General features: G+C 34.2%; 1 protein-coding gene across 5 annotated transcripts in view; it reads left to right on the top strand.

Annotated features, from left to right (window-relative positions):
- The window catches only part of ank1a (ankyrin 1, erythrocytic a), a 124,246-nt gene that overhangs the window by 51,195 nt on the left and 53,658 nt on the right, over positions 1 to 19,393 (top strand). For 4 of the 5 annotated variants that reach the window (XM_052556623.1, XM_052556622.1, XM_052556621.1 and 1 more), the window contains exons 1-5: positions 8,565 to 8,729; positions 14,237 to 14,338; positions 17,275 to 17,373; positions 18,437 to 18,535; positions 18,777 to 18,875. In XM_052556623.1, coding sequence (XP_052412583.1) covers positions 8,703 to 8,729; positions 14,237 to 14,338; positions 17,275 to 17,373; positions 18,437 to 18,535; positions 18,777 to 18,875 — 426 coding nt within the window. In that variant the 5' untranslated portion in view covers positions 8,565 to 8,702. Of the gene's footprint in view, positions 1 to 8,564; positions 8,730 to 14,236; positions 14,339 to 17,274; positions 17,374 to 18,436; positions 18,536 to 18,776; positions 18,876 to 19,393 lie in introns of those variants that run through there. The other variant, XM_052556628.1, reaches the window with a different exon arrangement.

Here is a 19,393-nt window from a genome sequence, read left to right as displayed (position 1 = left end):
AACATATATCTAAATTTTTATTCTCACATATATTTATAAACATATACATATTGTATATGGACATTATCTGTCACTGGATATGCTTCTGTCATTGTTGTTAGTGTTTTTGGTGTAGTGGTTCTAATTTCATCTGCATTCTTTTTCTTGTGAATTTGATTTTGGCACCATAACATTTTTATGTAAGATTCAGTTTAACAAAACTGTGGTTTTATTTGAGAGTTTCGTATTACTGTTTGGTGTTGAGCTGGCTTTGTTTTTTAAGTAATGGTAGATGTGGTAGTGGTCCAGGCTGGACAAGTTTGTTGTTGTTGTTGTTGGTTTCTTTGTTTATTGTTTGTTTCACCTGGTCGTTTTCTGAGATTTTTTTGGTTGCGTTCAGATTTTGAGTTCTGTTTTGTGATGTGTGGATTATTTTTGCATTTATCAGTGTACTCACATCATAACGGGCATCCACGGGCAAAAAAAAAAATTATTAAAAATTACCAACACATCACTTTAACATAACATAAATTACATGCACAGTATGAGTAGGATACAATAAGGATGAAGTCAAACAAAGCTATTTTACCTGTGGGTTCTTAAGTGTACTTTGCACATGTGTTACTCACAAACACTTGACCATGTGAACACATTTGTATTCAGACACCTCTGCATGCACTGACGTGTGTTGATGTTTATACACTATCCACATCTGTCCGTGTTGGGCCGTGAGAGCTGAATCTGTGTGGTGAGTGAGGTTCAGTTTGTTTCATCTGTGCTTCTGTGTTTGTGCTGTACGTGTTCTTGTGTTGTGATGGTGCTCATCTCATAGTGTGTGTGCTGTGTTGTGGATTGGATGTTTAGTGTAGTGTTAGTGTTTCTATTTAAAGAATGCTTTGACCATCTGGGACTCAGGTAAGTCTCCAGTTTTTCTATATATTTCTCTGAATGAAAGGAAGATTGAGACAGATTTTCAAGACATCTTCTAATCTTAATTCTAAACCCTGCTGAGATGTTAGAATAGTTTTGTTTTTATTGTGGTCATGAGCTCAAGGTTGTTGAGAGTGGGGTAAGATGTGTCACTGCTGGATGTTTTGCACATGACAAAAGTGCATCTCTTTTTTTTTTTTTTATCATCTTGTTCCCTCAGGGTCTCCATAGCCTCTAAATGCGGTACTAGAAATAGATTTAGAATTAATAAAAGAAATACTAAATACTAAATACATTTATATGACTGTATTCAAATATTCAGACTGATTTTGACAGGAAATGTGAATAATGTGCAGAAAAAGAAGACTAGGATGTTTATTATTATTTTTTCTTCTTTTTTTTTAGGCTCAATCTTTATTATTTCAGTTTATAACAGACGTCCTAAAATGTATAGAGGTGTATTCATTTTACGTTAACTCTTTAGAATAGGGACAAATTCTCACCAGTTATAGTTAATAAGCATGCCTATTATTAACACAGTATTTGCTGTTTATTATTACTTATTCATATTAGTACATGTTCTACATGACCATATTCTATATCCATAATCCTACCCAATACCTAAACGTAACAATGATCTCACTAACTATTAAGAAGCAGCTAATTAGGATTTTATTGAGTAAAAGTTAATAGTTTGTTAATAGCAAGTTTTGGACCCTGAAATAAATTGTGACCCATTTTACCTCTCATTTTTCCTTGCTTAGAAGAAATTTGCCAAAAAAAAGTGGCACATCTTACCCCACTCTTCTCAATTTTAGTCTTCAATTATCCATCCAAACAAGCACAATACACAAAATTCAAAATAGTGTGAGCGACACGTTTTAGAGGCTGAAAGAGGTCTACTCTGGACATCCATTATTACCAAAAAAGCCATTCACAATAGTTCTGTGGAAGTAATTTTCAAATATTCCATACAGTCTGTGAATTAATATATTGATAATCATAGAAGCTGCATATAATTTATAATAACTATAAAATAATTATCAATAAACTGTTTAAAATAGTTTTAGATGCATTACATATTATGTGTCGACTTCTCAAAAGTGTGTCAACTACCTGCTTGCAGCTGATGGACAAAATTTTTGTTAAAAAATAATAATTGTTCTATAAATAAAAAAAATCACCCATTTTTTTGTTGCCAGGTTTAGTCTTAAGCTCACAGCTAGTCTCTGGTTAGTGACTGAAGTTATGTACAGCCTCCCAAGATGTTTTATAGCAACATGATCAAATGTTGGCCACTTCCAATGGTTTAATTCTGTACAAATATGAAACTGCTCTGTGTTTTCATGTGTTTCTTTGTTAGCTGTGTTCTAACACAAACATAAGGAAGATTTATCAAAGTCAGTGTTAAATTTCAAAACTACAAAAGTTCTTTGATACTTGTGTATTATGAGTACTGATTGACTCACGTCACATTTATGCTTATGCCTAAGTACCATTTATAAATGTACAAATATCTACAACAAGAGCTACATTTTAAATTACAAAATGTGTGATTGAGTCCTCTTGTGGAAAACAAGTACACTTCATTCTAATCTTGTGTGTAATGTATTTAAAGGCATTAGTAATTACACATTTGTTAAAAAGTTGCTATGAACTTTAAATCAAATCAAGTGCTTTACATTTGCTTTTCGTATGCTAGTCGACATATTAAAATAAGTGTACTACTGTACGTTCAAGTACTCAAAGGATAATTAATACATAATTAATTAAAAAATACTTTGAAGAAAAAAGTTATTTTACAATATTTCAAAGTGCGCTTTTTAAAGTGTTCTCAATTTAGTACATTACAAGTGTGCATTCAAGTGTACTTCTTTTCTACAATGTTATTAGCCAAGTCAAAAACCTCACTGATGATTTTTTTTATATTTAAAGAATATTGTGCTCAACATTCCTCTCTACAATTACTAAAACTCCTGATTCATTTGAAGTTTAGTTTGAATTAGAAATATAGGCAATAGAAATGGCAAAATTTGCATGTGTAGAATCTAAGGACTGTTATAAAATGCACAGATATTGTGATAGATAGACGATAGATGGAGAAACGGGAAATCAGTCGGCCAGATGAATTGATGGATGAGCAAATCCATGGATAGATTTCACAAGGACAGCTGAGGAAGGACAGAAAGATAAAATTCAGGGAAGATTCAGAGAAGACACGGGTTTCAGCACACCAGGTTGGGCAAGTGATATTTGTATTGTCACACTAACTGCTAAGAAAAAGGCCTCTTATATTCATTTTGTTTAATTTAGCTCTAGTGATGAACACAGAATGAATCAACTGACAAATACTATATTGTGTGGTCTAGGCCAAACATAAGTATTCCTATATTATTATCTTTTTATGTCTTGAAACCAGATGGCTTTTCGATGTCAGGGTTAATATATGTGTTGAGGTTAGAGGTTGTTTTGGAGGTTTTAATTGAGTAAAATGGCTACAATAAATAATGGTAATACTTGCACCAAGAGAAGCAAAGTTGGCTGATCCAGGATCCATGTTCTACCTGAAATCCAACATCAAGGGAGCCAGATTAAGGAAGTCAACCATGATCAGGGAGTCAATGCTTCGGTCTTTAATATCCTATTATTTAACCCTGGTTTGAAATATGCACCATTTGCCTTCCATGGACTGGATGTTAACTAACAGGATACTACAAAGGGGTGGTTGCCATGCATGAAACTCCCATGATGTTTGTTTGTGCAATGGTTACATATTTTTCTGCTTTTATTCTACAGAATCTCTCCCGGGGTAAGCTACTGTAGGTAATGTTAAAGTTGTTGCTGTAGTTCAATGTTAAGGAGTATGTGATGGTAGTTGTATTTTAGAACTGCATGTGGTAAAATGTCAAAACAAAGTAAATAAAGGATGAGATGACAGCAGGACCAATGAGGATTTCATGCCTCTCTTGATTTTTTTTACGTTTAGCCTTGCTTAAACTTCAGGCTGGTTCCTCATCTGAACCCTTTACTGTCTTGGAATAGAAGACTATGTTCAGAACATGCCTCCTCTGAAGAGATGGATCAAGATGTCCTCAGAGTACCTGAAAGGAGCAAGTGCACTACATTTCCAACATTCTTGTCAACCCAAACCTTTCATTACTCCAAGTGGGCTCAAAATCTGGACGATATTTTGCTGTATACGTGTCCCAAAGATGGAAATACCACTCATTTAAGAAACAGTGTATCAATATTGAATGGGGAGGACAAGTGGTGAAAAAAAAAACCCCTCAAGAGGGGTTCGGTCAGGCTTGCCCGTTCCTGCTTTTGATCTGCAGAGTTTAGTTCCAAACGCAATTACACACACAAGGTCTTCAGGATTACTAAAAAACTTCAAGGCAGGTATGTTGGGACAAGAACCTACAGGACCAGTATGGAAACCCCTGGGTTAAACTACCAACAGCTGATTGAGACACTCAGCTGAAGAAAGTGGAATATAAAAAACAAAAATGCTGATCTATAAGCTGAAAACATGAAGATAGTTTTGATTTTTGCTTGTTTTTTGCAACTTTGAAGACACCAGACAATTCCAAGGAGGATTAAACTGATCAAACGTTGTATTCTGGGTGTTTCCACCAAGCAAACTCCACCTAAACTCTTTTGTATGATCTTCCTGGCGTAAGGATGAACATGGAGGAAGTCTTATCAACCGCTTTTAACTCCTTACCAGGACCTCAGAGCATGTTGACATAGTGGCTGATGATTTCTATTCTTTAGCTTCATACTGTACTGTATGTAAGATAATTGTTCTCAACAGCAATTCAGAAAATTATCTAAAAGTAAAAGAGATAACACCTTAGACTAGGGCTTAGCAGTAGTGTCTAGAACGTTCTGACTCTGTACTGACTGCACAACGCCAGAATTTTTTTTTGTTGCAAAATTTTTACCTTTAGAGGTAAAACAGCTTGTCACTGGGGTAGGACCTATAACTTTGTACCTTATCTGCCCTCAAAATCTGCATGTTTGTAGAAGTAAAATATATTCTTAAAGTACTGCTATGAACCTTTTAGGGGTAAGTAAAGGTGTTTTCAAACTGTTGGTGTAAGTTACTGCTTTTTGGCATGTTTAGGGGAACTAAATTAGCTCATACCTCAGAGTAGGGTCTAAAACAGTTCAATAGGAATTAACAGTGACATAGTGTATGCTAATTTCAAAGGCATACGAAAGGAATAAAGATGCTGCTGTCAGCCACTTCAGAGTTCCTGCTGTCAGTGCAAATGCAAGCAGGAAAATGCCAGAGGGAGAAATTGGTTCTCTAGGAACAACCCTGCTGACAAGTTTCTAGAGCTACACAGTGTGAATGGGCCTTATGTAATCCTTTTGAGGGTGCTGCCCCAGTGATGAGTTGTTGCTGAGATGTTGTTCCCTGTTGTTTTTGCACACTGAATGTGGATAGTATGTGGGATGCATATGACAGACCGTTGTCCAGTGTGGTGCCAAGGTTCTTGGCTTTATGTTGGGAAATGACTGTGTTGTCTATGACGAGGTCCTGGCAAGGATGTTTTGTGGCTAGGATGAACAGCAGAGTGGTTTTCAGTAAATTCCACTTCAGATGATGGGCATTTATCCATCCATGCACAGATACATTTCCAGGTGATAACTCCTCTAAGAGATTTGGTGTGAAGGCAGAGTACATTTGATCCAAGTACTACCACAAAGCTGGTATAGAGATGAAGCAGATCCTTTTCATGGTATCTGGTTAGTTCTGTTCTGAGCCTGTAATGTCTACTTCATCGGTAGTAAAAAGGAGAATTCACAATGTTCAATGCTGCTGATAGTTCTAGTAGAATGCATTCAAGTCACTTTTATAGAAGTAGGCTACTTTCATGATTTGGGGACTGAATGCTATAATTACATTGCAGCTGGATTGCAGTCATTTCTGATATATACATGTGAGGGTTGAAAATAATTCAATTTGTATCATATTTTTATGATTATGTAACAATTTCTGATTGACGTGTTTATAAGTGATGCACGTTAAGACATAATGGATAAGACAACCAAAGAGTATTATTTTCACATTAATATGTAAGTATCTAGCATTGCAGTCAATTACTTGACGGGTATGATTTGAGATGAATTTGAAACAACACATGAGGACAATGCTGCATCTATGTAGCACAGGATACTCATCGAGTTCTGCTTGCACTAGCCACACATAACAAATGCGGCGCCCTCTAGTGGCTGATATTACGAAGTCTTTATTCCATTTATTTATTTATTTGACCAATATTATGCTATGTGTCCTTTTGCTGTTGTATTAATATACAATTTAAGTAACAACAGTCTAATTACAAATTAAAAATTACATAATTTTCAATATGGAGTGAACAAGTATTTTAAGTTTTATTATGAAATAAATCTGGTATTTCGGGGCATTGCAGGTAAACAGGTGAGAAACTATAGTTACATGTGCATTTGCATTACCAAGATTTGTATTATAATATTCCCATAATTATGTGACAAATTAATTCAGTAATTTAGAATTAACTACAAAACTGCATAATTAATCAGGCACAAATAGTAGATATTTCAACCTACCCCATTACCAGTGTGAGTTTTAACACTAAAAGAAAACAAAGACATGTTTACAAACTTAAATTAATGTATTGTGATAATTAAATGTACTTTATTAAAATAGTTGTTATCCTAAAAACCCCATTGAAGGTAGTCAGATTTCATTCTTGTATAGCTCATTTCTGGTTGGTTAACTTTGCTGGTAATTTATATATAAATAATTAAGTATAACATTATATTTTTGGAATACTACACTTTATTAATTATTATTTGATTTATTTAAAAAAATGAAAATAAATGAATAAATAAATTGAACAGGATGCAGGGTAAGGGATGGGGCCTAAAAAAGGTAGCCACTGCACAGTGGGGATTGTGATTGAACTTCCTAGTATATATGTAAAATGTTAGATTACAGTACATGGTTAATTTTGAAATTGGAAAAATGTAAAAATTAAATTTAAACTTTAAATTATCTAAGCAACTGACTTTTTTAACAAAAAGTAATCGAAAGTGATATCAAAACATGGGGGGGGGGGTGTTATAGGGAAAATAATTTTGTTGAAAACATTTCAACTTAAGAAACACAACATACGAACCACAAACTCTCAAACGAAAGCAGTACATTTATAAAATTGACCCCTAAATTGTAGTATTGATAGTTTGAAATATTTTATATTGTCTGTTTTCAATAGCATTGCAGTGTAAAGCACAGCACACACTGAAGTCGATTTCAAATCAAGCAGCTTTCTGTTGGTCAGGACATTAATTTCAAGTGACTAAATTGATTCAAATGGGAACTCTTTGGTTCTCAGGTGAAACTGTATCGATTCCTATTGAAATGACTGGATTCTGAAGGCAACTGCAACTAAATATCATCAATATTATGCTATTTACGGTACCACTTTATTTTAAGGTGTCCTTGTTACATATAACATGTACTAAATATTATAATAACAATGAATTATGCATAATTAAAAACCCTTATTATCCTCAGTAACCCTAAACTGAACACTAATGCTAATCCTAACCCTAACCAAGTACATGTAGTTAATTAATATGGCTTAGTACCTAAATGTATAATTACATTGTAAAATGGACCCCCTTAAAATAAAATGTATACCAGCTTATAACAAAAAATAAAATAAAAATAGAAACAGTTTTTACTTAGAAATTGCTAGTACATTTCACAATCAAAAACACATTTAATGAAATGTGAAATTTAGAATTTGAAAGACTTGGGTAGTATTTTGTTGTAAAACTTTTTTATTGTTAATGTACTTGCTTTATTAAATTAGATTTGTAAAGAAAAAAAATCAACAACAACAACAGTGTATTAATGGGTCATAAAAATAACTGCAGAACGGGAATAGCTCTTGTTATTTCTTTGAAAGAGTTTCTTTGAATCACCTCTTGATTCCTGAGTTCCCTCAAAGGGCCGTGTGATTCACTGCCTCTGCCATAAATCCCCTCGAGAGGGAATCACAATAGTAATCCCACTTCCTCCATGTCAAGCTGCTCACTAGAAAACTCTCCTAGCTCTAGATGTAGTTTTGCTCCATCCGCTTCTACAACGCACATTATTTGGGGTGAATACCTCTGGCGTAGATGTGCTTTTCCCAGCATGGGCCTAGGAGAGAGAAGATGGAGGGGCTTTTTCAGGCTGGGAGTGACAGATCTTTTATTGAAAGAGACTGGGCCCCCTCACACACACACACACATACACACACCATGCCCTCCCCATCCGTGTCTGGTCCATTGTCACCAGGCTTGGTACTCCTGAAGTACCCCCCACCCCAGCCCTCCAAGCGTCTTTGTCACTGTAAGTCCTTCTGCAGACTGAAACAGTGCCAAACCTCACAATCACACACACACACATAATGTGTCCTTTTCCCAAAAGCTCATTCAGAAGGGCCCTTTGCTTGTCAGAATGCATCAGACAGGTCTACGCAGATCGAGAATACTCGACGGAATGGAAAAATGGGGAGAGAGACTTATGCCATTATCTAGTTTTGGGTAGAAGTGTGTGTGTGACGATATTGACAGCATTCCTCTGGAGATAAACCCCTTTGACCTCAAAGGCCCCAGCCCCACCCAGCTCCTCACAAGTGTGTATGTGTGCGTGCAGGGGGAACTAGACCCCTACACCCAGATAGTGTAACACTGGGAAGCAGTGAGGCAAAAGAACTAGAGAGAGAGTGAAAGAGAAAGGGTGTACTGGGATGCCAACCAAGACCATCATTTGTGGAGTAAGTACAACTTTCCTGAAGATTCCTTCAACTTCTTTCTTGTTTTTGTTAGATGTTGCAAAATTGAACATTGTGGAAACTTGCTCATGTTTCCAGTTGATTGTTTTTTTATGCCTAAAAATACTCCATGCAAACAAGTTTTTAGGCCACTAAATATATTCTGCTATTTTGGAAACACTTTATTTTACAGTGTTACATGTATTTACTAGTAATAGAAATAAATTATACATTATCACATGCAAAAAAAAAAAAAAAAAAAAAAACTAATTACTAAACCTAACCATATACAGTGGTAAATACATGTAGTTACTTCATAATTACTCATTACTTGTTACAAATGTATCACTCATTACAAATGTATAATTACTTTGTAACAAGGACACTAAAATAAAGTCTAACAATTATTTAAATGTGTCCTTATTATACGGTAATTTCACACACACACAAAGTACTGCGTAATATTCATTAAGGTTAGAGTTTTCTTTAGTGTTAGTTGGGTCACATTTTATTTTAAGGTCAAATTCTCGCTATGAACAAAACATTAACTATAACTTTTGCCTCAATAAGCTCTTAATTTGCTGCTTATTAGATAGCAGGGTAGTTGTTCAATTCAGATATTTGGTAGGATTAGGGGTTTAAAATGCAGAATATGTGCTTTATGAGTACTAATAAACAGTCAATATTTTAAAATAGGTATGCTAGTAAGCAACTAGTTAATAGTGAGAACTGGTCCCTATACTAAAGTGTTAACATTAGTTGCTTGAAATAATGCATCATTTACTGTACTATAGTAAATACATGCAGCCTGTGCAACAAGACACATTAATATAGGCAAATTGTTTACAAAAATGTGACTACATTTATAAAGCAGCCATCCAGTCAGCTATATTTTAAAATGGCTTTGCCCCGTTTGTAGATAATCTGGTCTTTGAGTCCCAACCCAAACTATTATATGCAGTCATATTTTCTCTAAATTTAAAATGTATTTTACTGTAGTCAAGAGAGAGAGGAAACTGCATTGTTGCAAAATGTTCCCTCAAAAGATGCTATAAAGATTTCTTTCTTTACATACTGTGCAAGGAAGGTTAAAGCACTGAAAAAAAAGGACTAAGAATAAAATTATTCACATTTATGCATGATATTAAAAAAGTTAGAAGGTAGTAATGGAGACTTTCACGCTTGTGATCTGTGTAGCTTTGGAACGAACAAACATCTTTGCACTTGGTTTATAGACTGCTTAATAGGGCACAGGGAACCTCTAAAGGAGGAACTCACAGTTTCACCTTCGTTCTTACAAGAATAACAAGAAATTCACATCACATATGTTTTTTGATGCAGATTTCAATGGTCCTACAAATATTTGCTAAATCTCAAACAATGTGTCTCCAAACAAATGTTTTTTTTTCTGAGCCATTTTGCAATTACTTTATTCAGCTGATGTCAAAGTGATTTTAGAGGATGTATAAAATCGATTCCCTTCAAGTTCACTACAGCTACAGTATACTCCATCACACTATGAACACAAATGTTGGACAACAACAACATGCACATTTGCCTATTTTTAATATTTAAAAATGTACAGCCTTTTTATTTTGTGAAATGCTTTTTTTGTAAAGTTTGTTTGTAATATTGATCTTTTAAACAAATGCTACTTGGTTTGATATTTTATCTAATATTTATCTGATATTGGATATAATGCAATGTGACTTACAGATTAGATTAATTTTAAATATAATTTTTTGGGAGCACTGTTATTTTATCATATCCTTCTTACTGAAACTACACAAAAAAAGTACTGAGTTACTGTAATTAACGAAGTTTAGGGTTCGGATTTGCTTTAGTGTTAAGTTTCTTGAAATGATGCATACTATACTGTTAGTAAAAATTAAACTTATGGAACAAAACATTCAAATAATCACAAGTATTGCTAAAATGTGACTTACAGCTAACTGTATTTTAAAATTAAATGGACTTTGGCTATTTTTCCAGCAGATTATACTTCTTTTAACATTCAGTTGCAAACATCGCCACAAACATAATTTTTATAACATTTGCACTTTTTATGTGTTCACCATCTTATATAATGCAGGAATAGTCAGTGAAACCTCTCTTTTTGTGTCCCCATGCATGCATGAAAATACTTATGCATTTAGCAAATATCTTAGCATTTGAATATTTATGATGAGAGATAGTTTACCTCTCCACAGCAATGCATGCTCTTTAAATCAGTCCAAAACACACCAACATCACATCACAAAAGCTTCCTGTGCATCATCTGAACTTCTGATGTGGAGAAGGAAATGGTCACACAGGATTTAAGTATAGATTTAGAATATATGGTGTACACGAACATAGCTGCGCATTAATGTGTGTGAGCTGAATTTTATGTTGTTGTGACGTATAATCCCATTCACTTTCCCTCCGTGGGAATTACGCATCACCACCTGGTCTCGTATGAGCGGCTGTTGTTTGCTGTGCAAGCACAGTTATTGTGATGGATCACATTCTCTCTGTGAGTTTGCCTTTCTTTGTTCTGTGTGTGTTTCTCAGTAGAGGTGAATTGAATATGCAGTCATAAACACACACACTGCAGTGTTGCGTCTGAGAGATGATGTCATCCTGTCTGCTGCAGTACTTCTGCTCTTAGAGAGGGGAGGAAAGCTGGGGATGGGTGCTGAAGTGGTTATTGATATTTTTTCATATCATTTTATAAGGGTTTCTCTTTAACTGTTGCTTTAAATATCATTTGAGACTGTATAAGACAAAAATATAATTTTGTTTCTAATGTACTTCTTTCCTGATGTAATTTCCAAGAAATCCTATCAGTTCTGGGAGTCTGGTTTATGAATCATGCAATATTAATAATTTGAGTATGAGGAGGTTTATTTTATGTTTCATTATTAATTTATGCTTTATTTTACCAAGGCAGGTTTCTTTTTGAACTGGAAGGGTCAAGACAGCATCTTTTGCCATGTTTTGTTTGTTCTCTTGACATGTAGTGGTTCACTGCAAAGAGGTGTGGAGAATTTAGCAAGCCAGAGGCTAAGAATTAGGTGTGGTCTACATGTTCGCCTCCAGCGTCTTATCTGCTGCAAACACACGCTCATGTACAGTGACCTCACATTCTACACATGTAGGGGACTCCAAAACTGGGTACTCAATTCAGGGTTAAAAATGTATTACTTGAACAGGTAGTAATTACATATGATTTTGATTAAATACATTATTTTTGTTCTATTTTTTTATTTATTTAACATTTACATTGTTTTAAAATAGATTTTTAAAATATTGAAACATAATACATTTTTTATGATGCCATCCCTTTTGCTTTGACTGTGTAAAATAGCATGTGGTGTTAGGATAAATAACTGTAAAAAATAAAATAAGTGTGTATGTATGTGTTTATGTGTGCATGTGCGTGTGTGTATGCAAAACAAAATATGCAAAAAAAATATGCAAAACTTACACTCACTTCACACTATTACTACATAGAGTGTCCCATGTCCAGCAAAATCCATGCTTTTTTATGATATTGTGCATTAATGGTTTCAGAGTTTGGGGTTGCTAAGATTACTTTAGATTTTTGAATATCTTTTATTTACATCTATGCATTTAGCAGCCGCTTTTATCCAAAGCGACTTCAGGCTATAATTGTTTTACCAGTATGCTCACCAAGGCTGCATTTATGTAGTCAAAAATACAGTAATGTTGTGAAATATTATTCGGCTGTAATTTAAAATAACTATTTTCTACTTAAAATTCTACTTTAAAATCTAATCTATTCCTGTGATGCAAAGCTGAATTTTCAGAATCATTACTCTAGTCTTCAGTGTCACATGATGCTTCGGAAATCATTCTAATATGCTGATTTGTTGAAAACAGTTTAGCATTTTTGTGGAAACTGATACAGTTTGCTTTCAGGATTCTTCAATGAATGAAAAGTTTGAAATAACAGCATTTATTGGAAATAGAAATCTTTTAACATTATAAAAGTTTTAATGTCACTTTTTATCGATTTAATTTAATCCTTGCTGAATAATTATTTATTTTTATTTTTTTTATAAAAAAAAGAAAACATCTTGCTGACCCAAAACCCCTTTAGTGTAGTATGTGAACTCTGACACAGCCAAAGACATGGGGGAGAAAAATTATGAGGTCATAAGTCTTCCCATCCCAACTCACACTTTGAGTGTGCTCATGTCTCCATGTACTTGTCAAGTATATTTGATCAGTGAACCATCCCTGCTGCTCGTGAAGGTACACACTCTCACACTCTCACACATTCCCAGTGCTTCCACCACAGCAACAACACAACACATACAATCAACTTATACTGATTTAAAAGAAACATCTCAGTCTTAAGGATGTGGAAACCTGTTCAATGCACTTAAAGCACAGAAGCAATTGAATCCAGATGTGGGATTAAAATCTAAGGGAGCTGCTCTGGAATTATATATTGTATATAAAGTGGCTTTTTAGAAATAATTTGATGTTTGGCTGAAAGTGTGTAAACCTCTCTACACTGAGTGTGTTTTTCAGAAACCATCGTTTGGTTCAATTCTCACAGTTTATGCCAAATGTTTTAAACAAGATTTTGAAGATGCACTTCTGAAAAGAGAGAGAGAGAAAAAAAAAACTCTCTGCTTTTTAGTGAAAGACATTTTCTATATTTAGATGAATGTGATAAAGTTAGGAAGATCACAGCAATAGAAATCGAATTCGAAAAAAAATCATCTTTCATTTTTCTCTTTCTGTCTTTGTACTTTGGTTTTAATGAGAATCGGTTGATTTGAACAAATTAGTTTTAACTGTCGATAAAATATGAATTAACCACTGCTCACTGTAAAAAAAAATAAAATAAAAACCTCTCCAACTCAAACATTTCTAGTGAATTTTTCAATAGGCCTAATAGAATTTCTAAAATTAAATTCACACTAATTCAATTTGGCCAATTGAAATATTTAGATAAGATCACCAATTCACACAAATTCAGTAAGGCCAACTGAAAAATGTAGATGTGATCAGTCAATAGAAACATTTTAGTTGGCGGGGTCTGATTTTTTTTTAGAGTGAGATCCTTTTTATTCTTTCTTTTTGCAGTATTATATAGTCAGTGTCTGTTCTTTGAGGTAATTTGAATGCATGCTATAAATACGTATGAACTATATATTTAATGTTGAAAAGCTTGTCCATTCATTTGTTTTAATTTTCAGTGTTTTCAGTTTTGTTGTTTTTGTTGTTGTTATTTTACTTCAATGTCAGTCTTTTAAAAAAAAAAAAACAAGAAAAAAGAAAGAAAAAAATATACTATTAACCAAACGTTTTGTCAAATTTGTTATCTTTTTTAACACTCTTCACATGTGATATTATATGAAGTTACAAGTCTATTATATACAGATGGTTGGCAAAACGCAAATATTTCTCACGATGCAATTAAGTCATGAAAAATTCGAAGTCTTATTTTTACAATTCTATCCTCCTGTATTACCTCCTGTGTTTTTTCTCAGGCGGATGCTGCCACCAGTTTCCTCCGTGCAGCTCGCTCAGGTAATCTGGAAAAGGTCCTAGACCACATCAAGAATGACATCGACATCAACACTGCCAATCAGGTAAGACTTTCTCAGGAATAAACATGTCTGAATGAGTCCCAGCCAGGCTTTATTCAGAGGTGAAATATCTGTTTGTAGAAGTCAGTCTTTTTATAGACATATCTCTAAAAGACAAAATGTGCTCTCAGAGCTCTAGAAAGATGTGTTATTTCTAGTTTCTAGATACATCTAGAGCACACAGGGCCAGATCATATGGGGCCACTTTACACACTTCATTATTTCTGTGATGCAACAACAATTTTTAAACACATAAAAATAAAGTGTCCAAAAGGGAATTTTCTCAGAAAGACCATTTTACAACCATTTGTGGTTCCCCAAACAATGTTTTCACTTTTTAAGTGTGAAGAATATTTTTAATAACCCTTTTTCACTATAAACAACCTTTTTGAAAGGAAAACTTCCACAACCCTTAAATGTTTCAAAAGTTTGGTTCCTTTTGGTTCTCCAAATATTTGCTTCCTTAAAGAACCTTTCAGTGATCCATTCTTAAAATAACTATTTTTCCTTAGTGTGAAGAACATTTTAAAAGCCTTTTCTATTATAAAAACCTTTTGTACAGTGGAAAGCTTCCACGGATGTTAAAGGTTCTTCATGGAAGCAATGCCAAGGTCCTTTATTTTTAAGAGGGTACAGAAGATCTGCTGAGCAGAAGGACCACCTATAATGGGAAGAAGGTCCATATTTTCCTGGATTTTGTTCCAGAGATGGTAAGGCGCTGGGCAGAGAGAAACTGATTGGTACTGAACGCTATTCCCGGCCAACCTACGAGTGATTTTCAACGCCACAAAAACACTGATGCCATCAATGCTATTCTCGGGTGATGAAGATGAGGAGAGATATGCACAATGAGTTTTAAGAGTTCTCCTAAATAGCAGTAGAATTGAACAATCCTGAACTTTTCACAGATTTAGGAGCCGGTTCTAGGACTGACATGTCTATTTTTGGAGTTTCTCCAAAAATCTGGTGATATAGGAGCTACTTTTAACCTTACAATGTTTTTTGAGTACAGCTCATGGAGAGCAGCTAAGTGTTCAGGGTTTCATAATTGCTGTTCTTTGATGAACATCTTTGGTTCAACTTAAATGTCATGCCATCTAAGAGTATGCATACATGGTGCAAGCCGGATGGTTTCACCTGATATCTGTGTTAAAGTACCTACTTTACCTTAGTGGACCTCTGGGGAAAAATGGGGAAAATAATTCTGTGTTTCTGTGCCTGACATGTGCACAGACTTTATTGTGTGTGTGCAGTAGATGCAATCAAGTCCACTTCTTTTCACTTTAGCTTATTTGAACAATGACATTTTCTGCTGTGTGGTGGGCCTGAATGCATCAGAACAGCAGAGGTATTTGAAATGATAATGCCCTTTGATTAATGACTGCATGTGTTGCGAGTGAAGACTTCAGCACTTTATACAGTTTAGTCGTCATACTGAAGCAAACATGTGAACAGGTCCACAGAGCTCTCTGGAGAGTGACCATGACTACATGCACTTCTGAGCTCTTTCAAAAACCTGCTACAAAACCCTGGAGCGAGGACACGTGTAGGCTATCCTGCAAAAACAGTATTATTATCTTGGCTTAAATTAAAATATCTAAACCTTCTGAAAGCAAGATATACTTGACAAACAAAATTGTGTGTGATATAAAGACTTGTTTTTGGTAAATATATCAGTCTCATGTAATGCTGTCTTGTTTTTAGCAAAAATCTATTTAAAAAAATAATAATTGTTGACAAAAAAATGTGTCAGTTCGGAAGAAAAACAAACAAACAGTACATAGATATGTATACTTATACTTTCTATATTCTCTGTCTTAATGTAATTGTCCATTAAATTAAGGATGCATTTATCTTTTTATTTACTAATTAAGAAAATATATATATTTTTTTATATTTGCATTTGTTTGTATTAGAACACAATAGCATTCTGCTTAGAACTACTGTATTCTTGCTTTTTTTTCTTCAAAAATATTATGGATTTTATTCATATTTTGAATTAGCTTTTGTTTTGTATTTTCAGTTTTCAGTTTACATTTTAAAATTGTAGAAATTATATTCGTTTTTTCATTATTATTATTATTATTACTTTTTTATTCAAATTTTAGATTTAGTTCAGTTTACTTTTTATTTATTTCCAATTTGCAATTTTAATGTAATTTTCTCATTTTAATTTGACATTAGTTTTTCACCTAATATTTATATTTAATTTTATTTCAGCTGTATGTACCAACCAAGAGACCAAAAAATGTTCTCTCAGTATTTAATATATTGATTTACAGGAAACTACAGTAGCAGGTGAAATCAGACACATAATGTAAATCTCCATTAACTATTTACTGACTAATATAAAAAACACATATTTCAGTGAAATCAGTGTCTTTATGTGTATGACTGGCCGTGTAAGGTATGCAAGTTGATCGATCATCACACCTTTCCCAATGACAGAAACCCAGAGTTTGACATCTCATGATACATCTGTTGTATGATATTCTGATGCTGCTTTATAACTGTTTGGAATTTCATCATCCATCCATTCTTCTTCTTTTGTTCCTTCGTTTCTTTCTTTGAGTCACATTGAGATGGGGTGAGTGGTCTCTACACTCAGAGGGGATAATATCAGCAATGTGAGAAAGGTCCAACCTCACATGTCCTGTGAGGCTGAAGGAAGGCTGTGTGAGGTTAGACCTATCCCACATGGCCCGTATTCTTCCCAGCAGAGAGACCACCAGCCTGCCATCCATCTAAATCACCACCACCACTATCATCATCATCATTGGTTGATGTTATCTGATGATGCTTCTGTGAAAGGCGGAGTGATCTACAATCCCCTCACATCCCCTGTCTCTTTGTGACATTACAAGACTGTACTGACAATTTGGTTTGAGATCAGATCACCTTCAGAGTGAGTTTGCTCTGATGTCTCTTTCCCTTTACAGAATGGACTCAATGGGCTGCACTTGGCCTCGAAAGAAGGCCATGTTAAAATGGTGCTGGAACTACTGCACCATGGTATTGTCCTTGAGACATCCACAAAGGTAAGAGTTAGAGCTGCGATGGCCATGAAAACTATTTGAATGTTATATAAATAAATAAAAATTATAATTCTATAAATACATTTTCAGAGTTGTTTTACATTTACATTTAACGAACTGATCTGAAGGTGAAGTCAGTCACCCTCAATTTTGTGCATGTATCATAGCAGAGTAACCATAATATATATTCATCACATTGAGTTTGAACATGTTCATATGTTATATATTTCCCTAAATTTTTTTAATATTGTGCTTGTGCTGTTTTTCCACTTGATGTTTTAACACGTTTCAATAATTTGTTAACATTAGTTTACTATTTACCATACACTGACCGGCCTAAAAGAACTAAAGAAAAATTAAATGCGTTAAAGCATTTATTAATCTTAATGTTGATTTCAGCATGTACTAATATGTTTTTTAAATCAAATTTTGTAACTATTTTGTAATAACCCTGAGCTAACAGGAACAATTGTATTTTTATTAACCAACATTACAAACAACATATGTATTTCTCATACTTAGTTAATTTTAGTTAAGTTATCTAATGGGATAGTTTATCTTATGTATCTATTGCAAGTATGACGTATGATGTTCAAGTATTCAAGTTTTCACATTCATGAAGCAGTTAAGAAGTTACAAGAACTTAATCTTATCACATGTACCTTAAAAAACACATGATGTAAAGGAAGTACATTTTAGCATACTTTTAAAGAGAGTATGATCTAATATACTTTAAGTGTGAATGGAAAGCATTGTTGTTGGCCACTTAACTGCATGTTATTTGTGATTAATTAAAGTTATATTATAGTTTAAATTCATACAATTAGCTGAACTTTAGAGTGCTTTTTGGAGCCACTTTAGTAGGATATATGTACATCTTTTTATGTAATTTCATAATTCTGTTGTCTTTGAAATATGATTGTACTGACAAGTTCATATCTAGTTCATATGGTGAACTAGAATATACTTAAACTTTATTTCAATTAAGCACATACTTTTTCACCTGGAAATGATTTATTTATTTAAAAAAAAAAATTGTTTCATTAAATAAATATTTCTCTCATAGAAAGGAAATACTGCTCTTCACATCGCTGCGTTAGCTGGACAGGAACAGGTGGTCACAGAGCTGGTTAACTATGGAGCTAATGTCAATGCTCAGTCTCAGGTGGGCAAACAAGGGGTTGATTACTGTATTCTAATATCTGCAAGTATTGACCTAATGTTGACCCAAAGCAACATAATGTATGTTTTCTTCTCCCCAGTTGGATGATACAGTGATTTTGACTGTATATAGTGTAGCTCTCCAAACTAAAATCTGTCTGCTTGTATTGTCATCTGTGTATTTGTGTGCTTGTGTTAGTTTGGTATTGTATCTGCATATGTGTGTTTATGTCTGTGTGCAACAGAAGGGCTTCACTCCTCTCTACATGGCTGCACAAGAGAATCATCTGGAGGTTGTGAAGTTTCTCCTGGATAACGGAGCCAATCAGACCATTCCAACTGAAGTAATTCTGCCCTTGTAAAAAAAAGAAAAGAAAAAAGAAAAAAAGTACACTTAAAGCTGCAGTCGGTAACTTTTGACGCTCTAGCGGTTAATAAACAGAACTGCTTGCGTGTTACTTCTCTCTGTTTATGTCTATGAAGAATCACAAAGGTACTGGGTTACTCCGCCGCGGTACCCCCGAAGCAATCTAAAATAGTCTGAATATAAACACTTATTATAGGTGCACCCTAGTGATTCAGGACAAGCCAAAAACACGGTTTGGAAAATGGATTCATGGTGTACTCGCTTATTATATACATTTTTCTACATTTTGAACACAAACAAAGTTACGGACTGCAGCTCTGATTGGTTATTTTTTACCGGGAGCGGTCTGTAACTGCAAATGGCAATAGGGCCACTGGGAGGAGCCAGAGGAGCTTGATTTTTTACACAGATTATTTGTCTCATATTCTACTGTCAGGACATAATGACAGGTTTAACAAATACGTAATAAATATATTTTTACAAAAGTTACCTACT

This window comes from Carassius gibelio, chromosome B5 (genome assembly GCF_023724105.1).
Source record: "Carassius gibelio isolate Cgi1373 ecotype wild population from Czech Republic chromosome B5, carGib1.2-hapl.c, whole genome shotgun sequence".
NCBI classification, from domain to species: domain Eukaryota; kingdom Metazoa; phylum Chordata; class Actinopteri; order Cypriniformes; family Cyprinidae; genus Carassius; species Carassius gibelio.
Note: the sequence above shows the minus strand (reverse complement) of the source record. Positions and strands in the feature narration are given on the sequence as shown.